The sequence below is a fragment of the Tachypleus tridentatus genome, chromosome 3, assembly GCF_004210375.1.
Source record: "Tachypleus tridentatus isolate NWPU-2018 chromosome 3, ASM421037v1, whole genome shotgun sequence".
Taxonomy (NCBI): Eukaryota; Metazoa; Arthropoda; class Merostomata; order Xiphosura; family Limulidae; genus Tachypleus; species Tachypleus tridentatus.
The window spans coordinates 88,126,293-88,150,106 of NC_134827.1; the positions used below are offsets into that span (position 1 = coordinate 88,126,293).

The following is a 23,814-nucleotide window of genomic DNA, read 5'->3' on the forward strand; positions in this document are numbered from 1 at the left end:
CCAGTGAAGTAATCCCATATAGATTGTGTGAAATGTCAGCACATACTTTTAGTCACTCATAGTGAGGATTTTGGATAGCACATAGGGATGGTGGTGTAATAGTAGACCAGTCTCTGGAGCCATTTGAGCAGTGGTAAGGCAAGAGAATTCATGTTGTATCTACAGAAATACTTAATACAAGTCTAAAGATGTTATAACTTTATTATATAGCTCACTGGTTATGCTACATTTGGAATATTGTGTTCAGTCTTGGGCTCTTTACCTTTGGAAAACATTAAGTTGTTGGAAAAGTACAGAGAAGGTTTACCAGAATTCTGCCTGGGATGGAGAGATTGTCATATGAGAGGCTAAAATCTCTCAAATTGTTTTCTCTGGAAAAAGGAGAGTTGGGGGGATATGACAGTTGTTTAAAATTGTAAAGGGAATTGACAGTGTTGATGCATTATCTTTTTTCATATTTCAGTGAGACTACTAGAACTAGGGGACACAAGTATAAATTTTGGCAGGGTAAAAGTCATCTTCAAATAAGACTGTTTTATTTTTACTAAAAAAGTGGTTGGCTCTTGGAATTGTTTGCCTTCAGATATTGTGGAGGCAGGTAACTTATGTAAGTTTACAAGAAAGCTTCATAAATATATGAATGATACAAGCTGGCCTTCATTTTTTTTTTAATTTAATTCTGAATACAGACCAATAAGTCCCAATTATCCCCAAAACATTATATATGTTATGTCAGAGACACCAAAATTCACTAAAGATATATGTAGTTGGTGTAGAATTTGTTGTTATACTGTAGGGTCAAACGTTATCTGTTATGGACACAAATTTTAGAAGCACAGATCTTACACTAGTGTGAGTTCCCATGTTCAAGCCCAAGCCAGATCAGATTTTTTAATATCCTAATACATTATACTGATGCCCAGATAGTGATTATCTCTCAAGGATCAGGAGCAAATGGTGAATTAAACCACTTTTCCTCTTGTTTTGTGTGATACATGTATATACATGTGTGTAAGAGAGAGAGAGCATTTTTTTCTGGCCAAGAAATGCCAGGTGGTGTGATGAAAGTTCAAGGATACTAGACTGCAGGATTCAAAATGAGACTGTTTCAGTGAGGGAGCTATTCAGTGATCATTAAAAGAGAGCTTCCCTGCTTGGAAATAAGTTTTAGTGCCTCATTTTGTTAGAGTACTGGTTTCAACTGAAGTGTAAGCTGAGTGTCTTGGATTAAAACCCTAATTAGGGTAGATTTGTTAACATCCTTACACATTATAGTACATTTACTTTTTCAATCATAAACTTTAACCTCAGTTTAGCTAAGTGACCAACCCAAAGACTGATTTAATACGTAACATACCCAAATATTTGTATTCATATTTTTTCCACCAATATTTTCCCTTTTTTTTTAAGTTTATGTTATTCAATCTCAACAATTTTGTTTGTCTCGAGGTGATGCGTTTCAACTATTTATAACACATCCATATATATTTTAACTATTTCATATTAAAACCTAGAGACATTAGCTAATCTCCTGTTTTTGGACTTTTTCCAAAACGATTAATATTCCCAAAGAATGTTGAAATATGCTGTTTTGACTTTCACGTTTTTTATTAAACACATCACATTGTTTAATATCCCACCATCTAGATATGATAGAGAAATTTAGACATTTTAGAAAATGTGGTGGTGTTGATGTACAAGTAGTAATACCTTTTATAAAGGTTAATGATTATGAGATACAAAATATCAAAAGCTTAAAAAAATAAGTAATATAATTACAGACATACCTATAGAATATATGGTTTCTTTAAAAACATGATACATGAATCAGAATAACTTATTACCTGTGGCAGATTAGCTTGTAACTGACGAATAAGGGAGTCTCTCTCCTTTTCTACTTCTACTAGCTTTCCTTGACTTTCTTGTAATGTGTCCTGACTTTCACGAAGAGTTTCCAGTAGTTTATCTCTCTCATCCAGCATATTAACCATAAGCTGTTCAAAATTTGCCTCGTCTCCAGTTAACTGACCACTTCTTTGGGTAATACTGTCCTCTGATATTGTAGGCATCACATCACACATCATCATATTCCACATTTTGTTTTTTATGGTTTTTAACTTACTTTCACATGAAAACTAACTTTTTTATTGTCCTCAGCACTACTTATGAAAGTTAATGTCTTTAACCACAAACACTAATTTTGTGTTGGACCCCCAAAGTTAGTTTTGTACTGAATTTCACTACACTGGTTATTTGACTTACGTAAGTTATGGCACATTTGTTTGCATTGTACTTAGCTTGAAATCCAAATAACTGAATTTCATTTGGTCTAAAATAAGAATGTATGACAACAGTATAAAAAAAAAACAAAAAAAAAACTACTTCATCAGTTGTAATAAGTTATAACCATTAGCAGCTTACTATATCTAAATTCACTTCTGTTAGTTTTATTTAATTTCAATATTAGCAAAATTTCTTAAAACTACAAATACCTGTGGATTAGTTGACAACTTGCATGTTACAGGTATATCTATGGGGCTGCTTTCACTTTCAGTTTTACTACGAGTACAGCTTGTAGGAACAATGTTCATGTATGTCATTAAGTTCTTAAGAGTTGAAATCAAAAAGAGATAGACTAGATTATTTAACCTAGCCTACAGGTCAAAATCCTACAGGTTACATATTCATGTAACAAAATATTACGGAAACAATTACAGAAATCACTACCAAAAGTTTTGATTTTCACATATGTAACTGAACCTTAACTCCTCAGAACCTCATGTATAATCACACAGACAAACAAAGGCTATCTCCTTGGCATCCAAGTTCAAAGTACTAAATACTCATTAGCCTATCATTTTTAATTTACATCCCCTAAGGGACAAAGTTAATAGGCATTGCACTTTTTATCGCTTAAAAGCAACAGATCTAAAAAACAAAACAAAAAACCTCTTTCCTTCAGAAGAAAAAAAAGCCATGTCTTTTAATTTTTTATCAAAATATTTCTTTTAATTTTAGTAAGTCTAACATTACATATACACGAATTTCCTTCTCTACTGCTGGACGTTGTAACAATTTCTTCATCTTCCTCTTGTTCTTTTTAACAGTTCAAAAGGTTTTTCAACATCATCTACCTCTGTAATCTAACGTCAGTAAAGAGTAACGTTACCGGCAAGCATCACTAACTTATTCAGTCACCAACGCTTTTTAATATATTTTCCTTATTTCATAAAGAGCAAGAAGCTATTGTTAACAGATTCCTAACAAGCTCAATACATTTCTCTACTACTTACGGTTACACTTTCAAAAAATTGTTTATTTTATCAACTGTACAACAAATTACCAAATTTACAACCAAATCCTATCTCTTCTCGATACCCACAGCCCAACATAATGACATCCTACCGATACCGGAAATAAAGCGTTAATTCTGTATCCTAAACTTACGTCATCTTTAATCTCAACGGCATAATATATTTAGATAAATAGTTTCTGTAACACAACAAAACTGAATTAAGCGTAATACTGTTTGTCAAGTAAAATTTTAAGTGATGTTTGTACACCTAAAATGTTCTTTGTATAGAAGAAAATATAAACTATAACACGAAACATACTAGAGTGCACTGCTTGCATAGGTCAGCCTCTGTAAAAATGGCCGAAATGTCTGATGGGTTGGTGGATTGCTGTAAATTTCATTTTATTTTAACTTTACATTTTACGTATTATGTTAAAAATCAGTATGCCTTTTGATAATACAATTTTTTATAAGTCCAGAAACTTGGAGGAGAGAGTGATAGAAAATGCCAAAAGGTGGGAAGAAAGGATTGTGGAATAAAAGTTTTAAAACACAAACAGTAGAAACAGGTAATGCTATAAATAGTGTTACACCTTACGAGCACCAGCGACAGGGTAAAATTAGTTAATAGTAATAAATAAAAAGATAAACTAAGTAACTAAAATTTAAAAGCTGAGCAACATTCACTGATTCAGAAAGTAATAGATTGTAAGTCATATTTTTAATATTGCCATTGTTACTAGTATTACAGTGATGAATTAAGATATTTTATTTTGTCTTGAGGAAAGAATGGTAAAATATGATGTATTTGTACTTTACAATATTATTTAAAGAAGTTTATTTAAAGTTTAAGATTTCAAAAAAAAAGAAGAAGACTGGTTAAGGTCCAGTTAAAACAGTTTAATTATTATTGTACTGTTACAGGGTGGTTGATATATAAAATGAGTTGCTGTTGACATTAGTGGAAGCTAGCATTCTACAGAAGTTTAAGAAGGCAGTAAATAATTTCATGAAAAATAAAGAGGGAACATAAATTTTTTCAAGGCCAGATGTGCAAGAGTAGCCTTAAATGATCAAAAAATTTCTTTCTTATTACAGGTTATATTAACCTTTTTAATGCAATAAAAACAATAATAGAAATATAATGGGTCATATTCACAAACACCAAGTAAAAAAGTGCTGTTTTTAGATTGTACAGTTTGAAGGAGGTTGTGTCTTATATCAAAAGTGTGGAGACACAGTGGAAAGAAATGTAAATATAGTTATGCATCTGGTCATGGTCATTGTGGCTAGTGCCTCAGTTGCTTACAATGTAGATGAGGGTTGCTGATGTGATAGAGAAAAGGTCACCTTCATTTTGAATATAGCAGGATTCTATACTTGTGGCCTTCTGATTTGTGAAAAGTGAAATTAATGTAGCCATGTTTATGACCTAAAACATGAGTATTAAAATATATATCTACTTGTGGAACATTGTATTTGGCAGATTTAACTTTAAAAAATAATATATATATATATATAATAAGAAACTGACAAATGAATTTAGTTGATCAGGAATGTCTAAGATGTAATGGCAAGCTGTTTAAACCTACTCGTCTTTCTATGAAAGTGATCATTGACAGTATCATATGAACATATTTTCTAGACTTGTAACAATTCTCATTCTATTGCAGTAATAGCAAGACTGCTCAAGCATTCCTGTCCTATGATTTTCTAGAATATATTTTTATCTGCTTCAGGCAAGAAAAGCTTTGTTATACATGTACAGCAACTGATCATGCAGATATGGTTATGATTAATTGCATCAAATAGTAAAGTTAGCATATTACCTTAATATTATTTTTGCTTTTAGTAATTCAAAAGAAAGAAAAGTCCATTTTACCATTTTGATTTTTCCACAGAGTGCTATGGGGCTATCTCCTGAAGTGATCCATGTAAAAGAAGTGGCCACACATTTTAATGCTTCAAGAGCTTCGGTGGGAAACTCTCTTTCCATCTGAGTCAATTTTGATGGCTAAAGAAACTTCAAATCCTCTGAATTAATGAAACTAATGATCAATTGCTTGTGTTTTCAGATGGAGCTGGATGATTATGTTCAACTAATCAGTTATTCTTTTGTGAGACTTGTGTAGTTGATATACTCAAAAATAGAAATAATTGGAAATGCCAATTTCAATTATTTGATTGTTTCCCTTAGTTGTGATACAAATTGATCAAGCTGAATCATGCTGAAATAATTAAAAGTGGTAATGATTAATAATTATATCTTGCACATATAATCCTCTGCTAGGGGACCCACAGTCTCTGTTTTGTTGGACTTATGTTGATGGCCTATTTCTGCATGAATATTGGAATTATCTCTGTCTATGCTAGTGTTTCTTAATTTACATGCATGGTAAAAAGGAATCAAAGGACTTTATCCTATGAATCTCTCCTATAATCTTGTAATGTTCTGTAACATCACATTTTCTCAAGAAATAATAAGCTAAGAAATTTTAACCTATTCACATAAAACAACCTTACTATCTCAAAAGTTCTTCTACTGATCCTTCTCTGAACAAACCTCAACACTTCCACATCCTTTCATAGGTAAAAAGACCAAGCCTTTATAATTCCAAGTGAGGCCTAAATATTGATTTGTGTAAAGAGGTAGTTTCCTGGCTTGAATTGCAATCAATGTGTCAATAAATAACATTTTAATCTTCTGTTAGTTTTTAGCAAAAGAGTACTATATTAATGACATGAGAAATTAATCTATAAATATGCAAAGATTATTTTCTTATGTTGCACTCTTCAACTTATTCCTGTATATTAAATGTATTATTGAAATTATGATAACTGAAGTTTATTATTTTGCACTCATCATAAGTAAGGGCTACTTTCAAAGTATTTCTTCCATGTACCAATTAATTCAGTTCAGTCTGTTTTACTTGAGCATTCTTACTACAATTGTGAATATCATAATTGTGCTGTTACCAATATTTATTAATGTAAAAAAGAAAAAGCAAAATATCAAGCACTGACCCTAGAGGCATACCACTAGTAACAAAGATCAAGTTTGACCAAATTCCTTTAATAAGTTTCATATTACTAACCCATTTATCACATAGTCATATTAACCTTTATGATAGACTATCTGATTATGTGGTGCCAGTGAAAAATTGTATAATAAGATCTAAGATTATTTCCGATATATGTCCACAAATTAGTCGATTATCTTGAAGTATAGTTGACATCAGTTAGTGTCATAAAAATAATTAACTACACAGAATTGGTGTTTCTGATTATTTCTCTTCTAGATTATTCCAACTGTTCAGGTCTTATGAGAATAATTGATAAGTTAAACATAATTTATTAACAAATCCTGCAACTTGAGGATAACCACACTCTACTTCTTGCTTGATCTGATAATCAAAAGTACTGTGTATGCAGGATCCCACTTAGAGAGTTGTAATAATTAACTATTCTTTGAAAGTTAAATGTAATGCTAAAAGTAATTAATTGCAATAGTTTTACTGTAAAAAACAAACAAACTAGAGTCTACTACACTTCACAAGATTGCATATCTTTGTGTGTATATATTATTCTGTATCTTACAGATGTGACTTTGAATGACTTTGCTGAACAATGAGGTTTTAACTGAAAGGCTGCGGAAGCCAGCTTTACATTCTTTTGTGAGAGAAGGTATAGTATATTATTGGTTGAAATAGTTTGTGTAAACTTGTACAGTAATTACTGTCAGAATATGCTAAACTTTGTAGATGTGTATGTTTATAGTATGCACTAAAAATCACAGTCAGTATTCTATACAGGTACATGTGACAACAATATTTGTTTTGTGAAACTTTTCCATTTGCTATTTATTTTGATGTTATTAACTTTGTAATATTTGAATTATTGAATTAAAACTCATAACCACAAAAAAAGGAATTGGAATATCAAATATTAGAATATATGTTATTGAAACTGTTCTCATATTGTGCATTTTAGTAGTAGCAGTTTTGATGTTTCATTTCAGTGTTTGTTTGTGTTTTTTTTTTTTGTTGTTTTACTGTTTAGTAATACATGCAGACTTATGTTAATAAGAAAACAGTGAGTATACTTCTTGTCCAAGGGAATGTTTAGACAAAAATATACTTCAGAAGTGTTGTTAATAAACTGCATCTATTTTGTATCTGGAAAATATTTTTGCAGTACAGAAAGGCTTATATGTGTGTGTATATATATATATATATATATATATATATATATATATATATGTTTTTTGAACAGTCATCCAAAAGATTTCACAATTTTATGTACCTAATGTTGCATGTTTTTGTACAGATATCATATGATAAGTTATTATTCTTCAGTATTATACAGATAAAAAAGTTACTGGCATCGACTAAATATGCAAAATGCCCAAATATTTGAGTATCTCCACCTATGGAAGATGCAGCACAGTTGACACTTTGTATAACTTTATGCTTGACAGCAATCAAATCAATAAACATAACCAGTCAATGGATGCCTCTGTTATGATGGGGCATAGTTCCAGACACGTATTCCACTTCTATAGTCTGATTTCTAGATGAGTAGTCTCTGTTTCAACATTCTCAAGATGTTGGATGTTCAAAGTGCTTGTCACCATCTTCTGACAGATCTGTAGTCTTCTTATCACAATCCATTTTGACACATCTGTCACCACCATGTTCTTTTGTTTTGAGAGCTTAAACTCTTGTGGTGGAGTTACTGTCTTTCTTATATTTTATTCTTCTCACACAGTGTTCTCTAATACTTTGACTTTCTTACTGGATTTGCTATCACTTTGGAAACCCTTTTATGAAAGCCTTTGTTACTTATTTTGATCCCAGCTTCTATTCTTTTGATCTCGCATTCCAAACTTTACAGTTATCCAGCTGTATTAAAGAAATTGAAAGCAAAATACTAGTAATAATGCTTGTGCATACTACTGTTTGTGGAAGTTATGTGGTTTTGTCAGTTTCAGCTTATGGTTTTGGACTTTGAGCTTTTAAAAATTTACATCATTTGCACTGGAGCATAAGCACTTTTTAGCTTTATTTTACTTTCTCAAAAACAAAAAATGGACAGTACAATTTAATACTGTGAATGTTTTAAGACTACAACTTGCATGCAAAAATAAACTGTGAAATACGTCATTTATTTATATAGCATAAAATAGTGTTGAAAGTAATTATGAAGAGGTGATACAATAGGAAAGTCACAAAGAATTAGTACTTGCATCTAAATAATAAGTTTACATATTATTACAGACAGTATAAGAATAACAGTTGTAAGGTACACTAACAATTTATATTTGCTTTAAGTGTAGCAGTACACCATTCTTTTATAATACCATAAGTATATCAATGTAGGATTGTGAAATATTGTTTCAAGTGTCTTATATTACTCATCACTAGTTTAGCCAAATTGTTTTGGTTGTTGTTTAACCTCAGCTTCAATAGAATCTTAATAATATTAATATCAGGATTTTGTGCTACCTAAGCCATCATTGCAAGAGTTCATCTAACCTCTTTTTTTATCAGGTATCATTTGACTACTCATGCTTCATGCTTGGGATTACTGTTTTGATATGATATTTCTTACTGCCTAACAGAAATGATATTATAAATAACAACCTGGTAGCAATAAAGATGGCATCAGTTTTCTGTTCCCTTGGTGTGGATTCCTGTACATGGTGAGGGGACCTCTCAGAGAAGGTTTTATTTCAATTTACCTCCTGTGAGATCTAAACATCCACCTATGTGTTTGCCATGCATGCACCCACTTTGGTTTTGAATTCCTGTAGATGGATGGCCATGGGGTGGCCCACTTAAGGTCAGTCAGCTGGTTCACTTAGGCTAGGGTCAACCAAGCACCAGTGTTGGCTGTTCTCAACAGGTGTTGTAGATATTGTATCTGATGCTGGTATTTGAGTATAGTGCTCACGAAACCTTGGTGTTGCTGCAGTGTCCTTGTTTGGCACTGTAGTGTGTTCCCCTCGAGAGCCTCCATGGTGGGTGGGGTCAGCGGGCACCAAAATATTCTTTCTATAGAAACTTAAATAAAATAGTAAAAAATCAGTCCATAGGTAAACGACCATGTCTTGAAGATTCTGAGTAGCAGTCTTCAACCTCTGTAACACCTGTACCTCACTTTCTTATACTACATTTTCTTTCAGACAAACCTTCAGGGAAAATGTCTTCCTTTTGTATTCAGAAGGGACTTGCTGGCTCTCCCAAGTCAGTCAAAAAGCTCTGCATTGGTGACATATTGGTGAAAACATACACTCATAAACACAGTGAACTCCTTATGCATTTGAAGGTAATTGTGGATATACCCATTGATGTTATTCTCCATGCTACTTTAAATTTGTCATGAGGAGTTACCATTGAGAGGAATTTGTAGAGCATCCTTGAGTCAGAGATCCTCACTGGTTTCTCCACCCAAGGAGTTTCTGCAGTGAGGCATATCTTCACTGCTAAGATGGAGTTATGATGCTGACCAGTGTCCTCATTTTGACATTTACATCACTGAGTTCACCTGCCACCATCAATGTAGGTTTTGTTAATTGTAATATATGGCCATATTTCAAATGTTTCCAGGGTTAGCTGTTCATTCACTTGAAGACATCCAGTTGTGGTTTCTTGATGTGTGCTCATTGTGGTAGCAAGGACAACCATGCCTATTAGTGTGAAACAGACCCTCATTGCATTAATTGTAATGACTGTCACCAGTCGTCCTAAGTGGTTGGAAGAAAAATAGGTGCAGTGTTTGAAGATGATTCAAAACATTACTTTCCCTGATGTTCGAATGTTACTGTACACCACTTCATCTCGGACGTATGCTGCTGCACTTTGATCCAGTGTAACAGTGGGAATGCAGAGAGATTTCTTCATGCCTCCAAAAGAATTGTTCTCAGGCCGTATGAAAAGTCTTTTGACCTCCATGGTTAAGAAAGTTGATGAATGAACGCCAACACCCATCTCTGGCCCTACCATTCATTCTAGCAAACCCATAGATTCACTTCCTTTGGTTCTGGGTACAGGTATTTTCTCAGGTACATCTTCTTCTTCTGCCCCAAGATGCAAAATGATCATTCGTTCACGTCCTCTGACTCTAGAATCTTTTTCCAACAACAGAGACCTGGCCAATCGACCCAGGGCAGGATTCATGGGGGTTGAAACACCTCCTTTGAATAAAGAAAAAAAGACATGGTCGAAAACCGAAAGGCTCTCCACCTAATTCCCCTACACATAAATAAAAATGGCCACTTTGATACAAAAGAACTGTTGAGGTTTATGTTCTAATCTGGATGAAGTCAAAGCACTGATTGCTTCTTACCATCCTGTGTGTCTTTTCTTACAGGAAACATTTCTGAAATCTGCTGATACAGTCACCTTTCGGCAGTATTCCTTGTACAGAAATGACAGGTTGTGTGATTAATGAGTGCATGGAGGGGTGGCACTGTTGGTTGATCAGCATGTGCAAATCCTGTCTTTGCCACTTGATACATCCTTGGAAGCCATAGCCACCCTTGTTTCCTTGGGTCGTATCATCACTGTTTCTTCTCTCTACCCCTCGGTGTGGATTCCTGTACGTGGTGAGGGGACCTCCCAGGAAGGTTCTGTTCTGTCTGGATACCTTCTCTGAGATCTAAACATCCACCCACGTGTTTGCATGCGTGGCGACCCGTGAAGGGGAGGAGAGGATCCTGAGGTTGAGGGTCCAACCCCAACACACCACTTTGGCCTTGAATTCCTGTAGACAGGCGGCCTATGGGTCGCCCCTTGGTCAATCGGCTGGTCCACTTTGGCAAGAGTCAACCAAGTACCAGTGTTGGAAGTTCTCAACGGGTGTTGTGGACATTGTGCCTAATGCTGGTGTTTGGGTATAGTGCTCACGAAACCCTGGTGTTGCTGCATTGTCCTTGCATGACATTGTAGTGTGTCCCCTCGTAGGATTCCATGGTGGGTGGGGTCAGTGGGTACTGAAATTTTTCTTTTTTCCTATGGATCCTCCTTCAAAAAATTTAAATAAAATAGTGAAAAAACAGTCAACAGGTAAGTGACCATGTCTTGAAGACTCTAAGCAGCAATCTTCAACATCTGTAACACACGTACCTCATTTTCTTATATTACATTCTCTTTCAGAAAGGCCTTTAGGGCAATTGTCCCCTATTTTATTCATAAGGGACTAGAGGGTCTTGCTGGCTCTCCAACGTCAGTAAAGAAGCTTCGATCTGGAGACATATTAGTTGAAACATCCACAACCCACCACAGTGAACTCCTCTTGAATTCAACGGCAATTGGGGATATACCTATTGAGGTTACCCCTCATGCTACCTTGAATTCTTCACGAGGAGTTATTGTTGAGAGGGATTTGAAGAACGTCCCCGAGTCAGAGATTCTCGCTGGTTTCTCCACTCAAGTTTCTGCAGTGAGGCACATCTCCACTCACAAAGATGGAGTTACACTGCTAACAAATACCCTCGTTTTGACATTTACATCATCACGTGCACCTGCTACCATCAAGGCAGGTTATCTAATTTGCAGGGTACAGCCATACATTCCAAACCCTCTCCTATGTATCTCCATGGTTAAAAAGGTTGATGAATCGACTTCCACACCCATCTCTGTTCCTCCCATACATTCCAATAAACCTCAAGATCCACATCCTTCAGTTTCAAATACAGGCATTTCTTCTGATACATCTTTTTCTCCCACCCCAAGAGGCAAAACAATCATTTGTTCATGTCCTCAGTCACTGGAATCCCCTTTCAATAACAAAGGCCTGCCCAATCAACCCAGGGCAGGATCCATGGAGGTTGGTAGACCTCCCGACTAAGGACAGTAAGGAAAAAAAGGCGTGGTCGTAAACAGAAGGGCTCTCCAGCCACTTCACCTACCCGTCATTAAAAGTGGCCACCTTGTTATAATGGAACTGTTGAGATTTACGTTCTAATCTGGATGATATCAATACACTGATTGCTTCCTACCATCCTGTATGTCTTTCCTTACAAGAAACATTTCTAAAACCTGCTGATACAGTCACCATTTGGCAGTATTCTCTGTACAGAAATGACAGGCTGTGTGATGGACGAGTACATGTAGGGGTGGCACTATTGGTTGATCAGCATGTGCCCACTCTGTCACTCAACACACCCTTGGAGGCCGTAGCCATCCGTGTTTCCTTGGGTCATACCATCACTGTTTGTTCTCTCCACCTGTCCCCTGGTGAGACATATGATCAATCAGACCTTGATGCTCTCGTTGAACAGTTGTCGCCTCCCTTTCTACTCCTGGGGACTTTAATGGACATCATCCCCTCTGGGGAAGTGCTGTTATTGATGGGATGGGTCGCTCTGTAGAGCGTATGCTCTCTGATCACAATCTTTCTCTTTTCAATACTGGTTCTTCCACTTATTTTTATGCACTTAGTCAGTCTTTTACTGCTATTGATCTCTCAGTTTGCTCCCTTTCATTATTCTCCCATTTATCATGGAGGGTTGACAGTACTCCACTAGGCAGTGATCATTTTCCTATACTTTGAGAGAGACTGGCGTGGTTGATGCCACCCTACCACGTGCCCTGGTGGAAGATGGATAAGGCAGACTGGTCCACTTTCACTGCTCGCAGAACTTGATCCTGCTATCGTGGATCAGCCATTAATAGACGACTGTGTGGCAGCGGTAACTGGCTGTATTATACAAGCAGCTGCTCAGTGTATTCCTAAAACCTTGACACGTTTTCCACGATATCCTCGTCCGTGGTGGAATCCTGCTTGCCACTTAGCACGGAAGGCTCAAAAACGGGCCTGGGATACTTTTTGTAGATATCCCACACTTTCAATCCGCGTCGCATTCCAACGGGCCTGTGCACATGCTAGGTGGGTAAGACGTCAAAGCCAGAAGGAATCTTGGATTAAGTTCACAACTAGCATATCTTCTACCACCAATTTCAAGGTCATATGGGACAGGATTCGAAAGGTCAGTGGGCACTACAATTCTGCCCCCCTCTCGATCTTACTCTCTGATGGTCAGGAGGTGGCTGATGTCCGGAGCATCGCTGATACTCAAGGTGAATGCTTTTGCTGGGTATCTAGCACTTCTGCTTGTTCCTCCACCTTCTTGGCCATCAAGACTCGGGCAGAGCGTTCATCTCTTTCCTTTCAAACTGACTGTCTCTTTGACTATAATTATTTCTTTACACTGGTGGAACTGAAAATGGCCCTTTATCGGTCTGGCAGTACATCTGTTGGACCTGATGATGTACATTATGACATACTGCACCATCTATCTGCTGCTTCTCTTGATGTCCTTCTAATTGTCTTTAACCGGATCTGGCAGGAGAATGTTTTTCTTGATGCCTGGCCAGGCATTATTTTACCTTTCTCTATGCCAGGGAAACATCCCAAGATTCCTTCAAACTACCATCCAATTGCTTTGACGAGCAGTCTTTGTAAGACCTTAGAAAGGATGGTTAATGCTCGTCTTGTTTGGTTCCTCGAATCAAACAACCTCCTCTCACCCACCCAGTGTGGGTTTTGATGACAGCACTCCACCACAGACCACCTAATTCGACTTGAAACATCAATCAGAGAAGCCTTTCTCAAACACCAATATCTTGTGTCAATATTATTTGACATTGAGAAGTCTTATGACACAACATGGAGGTATGGCGTTTTGCGAGACCTCCATACATATGGGTTATGTGGCCATTTACCCCTGTTTATTTAAAATTTTTTAATGGACAGGAGATTCCAAGTTCGTGTGGTTTCAACACTTTCCCGTTCTTTTGTACAGGGACTTGGAGACCCTCAGGGCTGTGTTTTGAGTGTCACAGTATAAAGATAAATGCCATCATTGAACAACTCCCTCTCACTATTGCAAATGGGCTGAATGTCGACGACTTTCACGTCTCATGTCAGTCGTCGAACATGATATATTGAGTGGCAACTACAAACTGCTCTCAATCGTGTACTGAAGTGGACTAAGGTGAACGGCTTTAATTTCTCTCTCTCTAAAACTGTTTGCATGACTTTTGCCACCAACGGGGGTATTCACCCTGATCCTGAACTTCATATCGATGAAGTTTCGCTGCCAGTGGTCTCTGAAACCAAGTTTTTGGGGCTTATCTTTGACCGTAAGCTGACCTTTATACCACACTTAAAGCAGCTTCGGGTCAAATGCACAAGAGCACTGAACATCCTCCGTGTCCTCTCTACTACCAGTTGGGGAGCAAATCGATGTTCTATGTTAAAAGTATATCGTACTCTTATTTGATTAAAACTCAACTATGGATCAATGGTCTATGGCTCTGCCAGACCCTCGGCCTTAAAGATGCTGGACCCCATTCATCACCAAGGACTTTGACTCTGCACTGGGGCTTTCCACACCTCTCCAGTTCAAAGTTTATACATTGAATCTCATGAACCTTCTCTGCACCTTCGCCGTTTGCAACTATCTTTACTATATTCTTCGAAACTTCGTTCCTTACCAAAGCATCCCACCTGGAGATGTGTTTTCCTTTCTCAGTGGGCCGTACTTTTTCAGAACAGATGATCTGCCATTGCTCCATTTGGCCTTCGCATCCATGCGCAATTGGATGAATTGGGTCTGTCCTTGGATAACATTGCAGATTCCACAGGCCAGCCCATCCCACCATGGTTGATTACAACCCCCAAATGTGACCTTTCTTTCAGTCATCTGAAAAAAGGCAGATACTCCAGATTGGAAGCACCGTCTTTTATTTAATGAACATCTTTCAAACGATCATTCCGTTCCCATTTATGCAGATGGTTCCAAATCAGGTAATTCAGTGGGCTCTGCTATGGTTTGCTGCGGTTCGGTGGTTGTGCACAGATTCCCCTCTACAGCTTTTGTGTTCACTGCTGAACTGTATGCCATATCTCTTGCCCTGGATCATATTGAAGCTGAGCAGTACTCCAACTGCACTATTTATACTGACTCGCTTAGTTCTATACTGGCCTTGAAATCGCTACACGTTGCCTCACACCATGTTCTCGCTGATATTCAAAACCGACTGGCCCATTTCTCATTAACTGCTACTTCTATCCAGTTTTTCTGGATACTAGGCCATGTTGGTATTTGCGGGAACGAGCTTGCAGACACGGCAGCTAAATCTATCTGCTCCGGCACTATCACCACTGTGTCTGTTCCGTACATGGACTGTGGTCTTGTATTCAAGGCTTGGCTCCATGCTAGCTGGCAGTCCACTTGGAGTGAGCAACGCGACAACAAGCTTTTTCACATAAAACCCTTTATTGGGCTTTGGCCATCTTGCTTCCGTAAGGTTTGGAAGGAGGAAGTTGTTCTAACTAGACTACGCGATTGGTCACAGTTTTTAACTCATCGTTTTCTTTTATCTGGAACTGATGCACCAGTGTGTAGTTTGTGTAACACTCAAATCACTATATGCCACATTTTACTTTCTTGCCATCTTTACGATTCTCAGTGATGGCACTATTTTAAACATGTTTTTTTCCAGGGTTTATCCCTGTCCAATAACATTGGACAGTGTTATTCGTGACAGTGACACTGTCCACCTTGATAAAGTTTTTAGTTTTTTAATGACCATTAATCTTTTTAATCTCATTTAAGTGTTGAATATATATTTATTCATTACATCTTTTTAATTGTGGTTCTCTTTTTACAGTTTCATTCTCTCTAGTTCAATTTGACATTGGAAAATGGCCAGAACATTAAATAACTTGACACCAGGACTGGAAAGGCCAACTATAGGTGACTAACGCTGCTGTTTGTACTATCCGTTTGAACTACTCATTAGTCGTTCTGGCGATTTGTTATTACACATTTGCTGCATATCATTTAACACTTTTATTACTTTACCTTTTAGTACAGGCCATAATGACACATAACCCGGAAACAGGACTGGAAAGACCAACTTCAGGTGACTGATGGTGGTTCTTATACTTTCCTGTTAGTCGTCCTGGCAGGTTATGATCATTACTATTCTGCTACAGGAAGTCCTTTACAACTTTGTAGACTGATGTCAACATTGGCTTTACCCCATTTTATGTGTTAATTGCTGTTTTGTTTTTACCTTCATTTACTTTTACAAATTTTACTCCATTTACTTTACTTTTACCTTTTTACTGGACATTTAGCTACTCATTATTACAATTTTGCTATATGTCTTTTAAAACTTCTATTATTTTATATTTTGATAATGGCTGCTATGACACATAACCCAGAACCAGGACTGGAAAGGCCAACTTCAAGTGACTGACAGTAGTTCTTGAACTTACCTGTTGGTCTTCCTGGCGGGTTATTATCATTACCATTTTGCTAGAGTAAGTACTTTACAACTTCTTTTACTCTGCTTTCTCTCTTAACATTGTAGACTAAGTGTCAACATTGGTTTTATGCTTTTTCTGTTTTTTAATGATGTTTTGTTTTACTTTCATTTTTACCTTTTTACCGGACGTTTCGCGCAGATAACCTAGCTACTTTGTGCCATAAAACACTAAATCAATCAATCAATCAATTCTTCTCTCTAACTTTCTCCTGAAGAGAGTTGTGATCAATCAGACCTTGATACCATTATCTGTAAACTATCGATAAACGACTGCACATGGCATGGAAGGCTCAAAATGGGTCTGGGATAACTTTACAGGTATCCCACACTTTCAAACCTCATTGCTTTCCAGAGGGGCCATGCACGTGCTCGGTGGGTAAAATGTCAAAGTCCAACAGAATCTTGAATTAAATTCACAATCAGCATCTCTTCTATCAACCAATTACAAAGTCATATGGGACAAGATTCAAAAGGTCAGTGGGCAGTGTAATTCTCTCTCCCTTTTGATCTTGCTCTCTGATGGCCAGGAAGTAACTGATGCCGGATCATCACCAATACTCTTGATGAAAGTTTTTGCCAGGTATCTAGCACTTCTGCTTTCTCCTCCACCTTCTTAGCCTTCAAGACTTTGGCAGAGTGATGACCTCTTCCATTCTGGACCAATATGACTATAATTGCCTCTTTACACTGGTGTAAGTCAAACTGGCCCATTGGTCGGACCTGATGATATGCACAATGAGATGCTGCACCATCTGTCTCCTGCTTCTCTTTTGATTGTTTTTAACTGGATCTGGCAGGAAAATGATTTTCCTGATGCATGGTACCAGCATGGGAAGAATTCCAAGATTCCTTCAAACTACAGTCCAGTTGGTTTGACAAGCTCTCTCTGTACAATCTTAGAGAGGATGGTTAATGTTCATCTTGTTTTGTTCCTCAAATCAAACAATCTCCTCTCGCTCACCCAGTGTGGATTCTGATGACAACACTTCACCATGGACCACCTTATTCAATTTGAAAAGTCAATCATAGAAGTCTTTCTAAAACAACAACATTTTACATTAATATTCTTTGACTTTAAGAAGGCCTATGATACTACATAGAGGTATGGCATTTTGCAAGATCTCCACTTATATTGATTGCATAGCCATTTGCACATTCTTATTAAAAAATTTTAATGGGTAGGTGATTTCAAGTTCGTGTGGGTTTGAAACATTCCCATTATTTTCTACAGGAACTTGGAGTCCCTCAGGGCTGTGTTTTGAATGTCACATTTTTAAGTATAAAGATTAATGTCATCACTGAACAACTCCCTCTTACACTAATTGGTTCTATTTCAACAACTTCCACATCTCACGTCAGTCATCGAACATGAGGTATACTGAGTGGCAGCCACAGACTGCCTTCAATCGTTTACTGAAGTGGACTGAGCAAATGGTTTTAACTTCTCTCTCTCTAAAACCATTTGCATGCACTTTAGCCCCCAATGGGTTATTCACCCTGATCCTGAACTCCGTCTCACTGAAGTTGAGCTTCCTATGGTTTCTAAGACAAACTTCCCCAGTTTAAAACTTGTACACAAAGCCTCATGAATGCCCTCTACACCTTTGCTGTTTGCAACTTTCTTTACTCTGTGCTTTGAAACTTCAATCCCTACCACAGCATCCCACCTGTGGATGTGTTTTCCTTCTTTGATGGGTCATGCTTTTTCAGAACAGATGATCTGCCATTGTTTTTTTTTGCCTTAATATCCAGGAGCAGTAGGATGAATTGGGTCACTGGGTCTGTCCTTGGATAACATTGCTGTATCCACTGATCAGCCCATCCCACCATGGCTTATTACAACTCCCAAATGTGACCTTTCTTTAAGTCATCTGAGAAAAGTAGAAAATGGTCGTGAGGTCAAATAATTCAAACCAGGACTGGAAAGGCTAACTTCAGGTGACTAATGCTGATGTTTGAACTTACCCATTAGTCATCCTGGTGAGGTATAATAATTAAAATTATGCTTCAGAAAGTTTTTAAAACTTGTATTACTTTACTTTCTCTTTTAATGATGTAAACTAGAATATAAATGGATTTAATGCTATACAAGTTTTTAATTCAAAAGTTAAACTTTGTTTTACCTTGATTCCTTTTTATGAATTTTAATAATTTTACTTTTAATTTTTTTAATGGATATTTGGCACAGATACCTCAATTGCTTTGTGCTATAAAATACCAAACAACCAACAAGTATTCCATAGATCTCCAAATCAAATAGTCAAGATGTAACCCTTTCTTGTACTGGTCTCCCAGCATCCTTAATAACATGCTGCATGTTCTCCTCTGTGCCATCAAACAACTTATCATTAATCATTGCCAAACAGTATTAATTTGAACTTTATATAGAGCACTCTCATCCTGCTCAGTTTAATATATTGTTTGAAATTTATTGCCCATTTTAACCCTTTGGTTTGGTTCTCTTTCCTGATATTGGTTTATTGAGCAGCTACAGTACACATACATTGAGATCATTTGATGCTACTATACATATTACTATTCTGAAAATAATATTCACACATACACTTAAAACTAGGTTGTCTGTAAATCTGTACTAGATTATAATGTGTCACGCAAAGAGAATACACAGAGGTATGTAGCATCACTTTTCAAGAATTTGGGATTAATACTTTGACCACTTTTACTATCAGCAGTGCTAGTTTTATATACTCTTTAGTATTTTCACACAGTTTGTACTCTGACTTGAAACTTTATTACCTCAATCTGTCGTTTGAATTAGACTATCATTCTCAATGGAACACTATTATTTCTACACATTTTTATGATTTGACACATCTGTCCTTGGAGTCATGATTACAACATTCATACTACTACTGGGAACATGTATTCTCAAACTGGCTGGTGTGGGTGTTAACACTTTAATTAAAATAAAGTACAGAACAATGTTTTGATCATCATAGATGAACTAAGAAGGTTGAAATGTTGTTTTGTACTTTTTTAATTAAAATGCTAATGCCAGCCGTCTTGAGAACACGTTTTTTACTTTAAGTGGGTTTCTTGTCATCACAAACTACTGGGAATAGTGTGATTACTTGCAGTTTTATAGACATTACGATGATGCAGTACTGTTTCATTTATTGGATTAAGCCAAAGAAAAGAAACATACGAAATAAAGTGAAATGTAAGAATTCAGAATTATTTCAGTTATTTATGCCATCATTACTAAAGCCTAGCATATGTAATTCACAAAAATACATGGGGTTTATTTTGATAATTATTATATTTATATGCCATTAAAATTTATAAATCCACAATATTTTTGTCAAGCTCAATTTGACTTTCATACTGGCAGGTTTCCAGGCTTATCTAGGCCTAAAGTGATAAAATTAGGTTTTAGGCACACAAACAATATTTACTTCCACAAAGAGCTATCACCTAACATGCCTATTAAGAAGGTTTTTTGCACATGCCAAATAACTTGACAAAAACTCCCATCATAGACAGTTGTGTGGACTGTGCCATCCAATAATGTAAACTATAACATAGCATAATGTTTAGGGACAACAAGGGACCTGTTAGTCTGTCTTGGTTGTCTTATCTTCCAAGCCAAAGTAAAACTATTAAAAAAACAAATTAAAGCCAGTCATTAGTAGTTGATTTATCTATCAAGCTTTATTTTAAACTCACTCAAATTTACTGCCACCACAATGTCCAAATTCAACCCATTTATAGGCCAACCACCCTGTTTGAAAAATAAAATTGTCTTAACTGGAAACGGCTTCTACCTTACCTAAATCTAAATTTGTCCCCTAGTTCTATAATTCTCACTGTTAAGTGTGAAAAATGTTGATGCATCAACATTATCAATTCCTTTTAAAATCTTAAACACTTCAATCAGATCTTTTTTCTTCTTTTGTCAATAGAAAACAACTTTAAGGGTCTCAGTCTCTTCTTCCCAGGTACCATTTTACTAACTCTTCTTTGGATCCTTTCTAAAAATTCATTGTCTTTCCTAAGGTAAGGATGCCTATACATTGAAATTTTTACCTCTTTAGACTTGTATTCAATATTTCTGAAGGAACAACCTAAAATCCTATTTACTTATCATTAGCAACAGCATACTGTTTGGATGGCTTAAGAGACTGATTAATCATTACACCAAGATCATTTTCTATTATGACAACACTGTTAAGGTTTTTCCCATCCAAATTATAATTCAAATTCTGATAACCCATGTGCATTATTTTGCACTTATCATAATGAAAACACATATGCCATTTTTTTGCCCAACTTGCTGAGTGATCTGAATCCTTTTGTAAAATCAGTAGCATCCTTTTCACAGCCAGCAAGACCTTAACATCATCATCAAATTTAAGTAATTTATCAACCATTCCTTCATTTATGTCATCGATATAAATCAAAAGAGCAATGGTTCTAAGACTTATCCATGAAGTACATCACTTGAAATGTTAATCCTGGTTGATTGAAATTCATTCATAACAAATCTTGGCCTTCTTCCATCAAGCCATTCTTTTGTGCAATTAGTTAACTTATCCTCCAACCTATATAGAAAAGTTATTTCACAAGCCTTTTTGTGTGACATCTTTTTCATATGCTTTCTGAAAATCCATATACACCAAAATCACACCCTTACCCTCATCTACATGTGCAGTAACATTTTCAAAACATAACAAAAAATTTGTGAGGCAAGATGTTTCCCTCGGTGAAAACATATTGACTGTCTATCAGAATTCTAAATTTTATTTAATGATTTTGCAACACTTTTCCTGCAACATATGTAAAACTAGTGGATCTGTAGATACTGGGATTTCTTCTATTGCCTCACTTGAAGATAGGAATGACAGTAGCTAAGTTCCAATCTGTTGATACTTGTCCACAATTTAAGGACTTACAAAAAATTTTGGCAAGTGGCTCACATATCCATTTCTTGACCTCCTTTAAAACTCTTGGTGAAATATTATCTGGCCCTTGAGCCTTATCAGTCTTTGAACTTCCCAATTTTATTTTAACCATCTCAGAATTTTGCAATTCTCTTGTTCAATTTTGTTTTCATCTGTCAGTTGTTTAAGATGAGGAATACTTCTAGTCTTCAGAAGTAAAAATTAAAGAAAAAGAATTACTTAGGTAGCTATTTTATAACCATCAGATACAAGTTGTTATCATACTTCAAAGGTTCTATCCCATCCTAACATTTTTATTTACCTCTAAAGTACTTTTAAAAAAATCCTTACTATTAATTTTTGTTTTCAGCCAGTTTTTTTTCATTCATTCTTTTGGATGTTTGATCGTCTTTCATGATCTTCTACAGTCTTCTATAATACCAGTCTAAAAATTTAAATTTCTTAATTTTTTTATGCTTTTCTTTAATGTTATCTCTTATACCCTTTATGAGCCTGTCTGATTTTTTTACTTGCATCTACCTTTGAACATTTTCCGTAATTTCTCAGTGTCTCCAAATAACTTAGCTGTCCAATCCACAACAGATAATTATTGTTGCATTACTTCAAAATTGTTTTTTTGGAATCAAAATATCATTCCTGATTTCCATATACAATAAAACATCAAACCTAATGCAGCAATGATCACTTGCACCTAGATATTCTCCAATTTCCATCTCTTCACCCATTTCTATATTGTAAGTTAACAATGACTCTGAAATGGCATTATTTATAGTAGGTTCCTTAATTAATTGGTGAAGAAACCCATCTTGAACAGTTTCCAGAAACCTTTTTCGCAAAACTATGAGGGAAATTGTGTTTGAAATTAAAATCACCCACAATTATAACTTCAGTAAGAGCTGATATCTTAATCTCATTCTAAAGTTTCTCACTAATTTCATCAGTTTCATCAAGTGGTCTCAAACAGATTCCTATTAAGAGCTTTTTCCCTTGATATCCATTAACAGAAACCCAAATGAATTTGATTTCATTGCTGTTGTCCTTAATATCCTTAACTCCATGATGTAACTCACACTTCACAAAAAGAGGCATCTCTATTTCTTTCTTTAGTACCCTAGCACTATTAAACAAACTATAACCATGTATTTCAAAGAACTTTCTGTTATGAAAATCGTCTACCATTATTTATTCCCATTATATCAAAATCTTCTATTCTCACTAGTTTCCTAAATTCTTCTAGTTCTTATACTCCTAGCATTAGAATAGTAACATTTAAGCCTATTCTTATAGCTTATATTTATTTCCTGTGTTAAACTTTCCTTTACATCTCAGTTTTGTTTCATTTTGTTTATCTTGGCCCCCCAGCACTATTTAGTCCTACTTTAGAACTTCTCTTACAACTGAGTTAATAGCCCTTACAAATATGCCAGACCCTTTCCTACTTAAGTGTAAATCATTTATTCCATAAAGTTCCCTCCTCCCACTGAAGTGATCCCACAAGTCCAACCATCCTAACATTTAGTCCTAGTAACCTACTCAAGTTTCATCTCCAGTTAATTCTTGGCAGTATGCCTGACACAATTAATCTATGGCCTTTATCTTTAAATGGTTTTATCAACCTCTTGTACTTAGTAATTAGCTCTTCTGACTTACTGTTGCCTTCTTCATTAGCCCCCACTTGCACAACAAAAACTGCATCATTGCCAGTCCCCTTCATTATATCTTGTTCTATATATGCAAAAACGACTCGTTTGGGTTGAGAAAATATTTTACATAGAAGAGCGAACAACATTTCGACCTTCTTCGGTCATCGTCAGGTTCACAAACGTTGTTCGCTCTTCTATGTAAAATATTCTCTCAACCCAAACGAGCCGTTTTTGCATATATATTTCTCTACAAGTGGGGTTTTCTCAACATCACTGATTATATCTTGTTCTGTTAGTTATGTCTTCCACTTGTTCCACTTGTCTGCATGCCCTTTTAAGGAATCACCTGTAACTATAATTTCTTTAAGTTCATAATCCATATCCTTCTCTATTTCTTTTGCTTTCCCTCCTTCCATATTTCCTCGTCTACACAAGCCAAGGTCTGAAATCTGTTGTATTTACAATTAAGTTCACTACTTTTAACCCTAATACTATCCTTTCTGATTTTCTGACATTTTTAATTTTAGGTAATGCCTCTCTTGCATATGAAAGCTTAAGCTTCTCTTGAAGTCCTGCTGTCATTTTCCAGTTCACACTTCTCTTTATCTATT

The 23,814-nt window shown here is 36.0% G+C and overlaps 1 protein-coding gene across 2 annotated transcripts in view; it reads left to right on the forward strand.

Moving 5' to 3' along the window:
- The first annotated feature begins 3,629 nt into the window (after nt 1–3,629).
- Nucleotides 3,630–23,814, forward strand: part of LOC143247425 (uncharacterized) — a 36,454-nt gene continuing 16,269 nt past the window's right edge. The window contains exons 1-2 of one of the 2 annotated variants that reach the window (XM_076495498.1): nt 3,630–3,864; nt 6,895–6,979. In XM_076495498.1, coding sequence (XP_076351613.1) covers nt 6,907–6,979 — 73 coding nt within the window. In that variant the 5' untranslated portion in view covers nt 3,630–3,864; nt 6,895–6,906. Of the gene's footprint in view, nt 3,865–6,894; nt 6,980–15,981; nt 16,062–23,814 lie in introns of those variants that run through there. The other variant, XM_076495499.1, reaches the window with a different exon arrangement.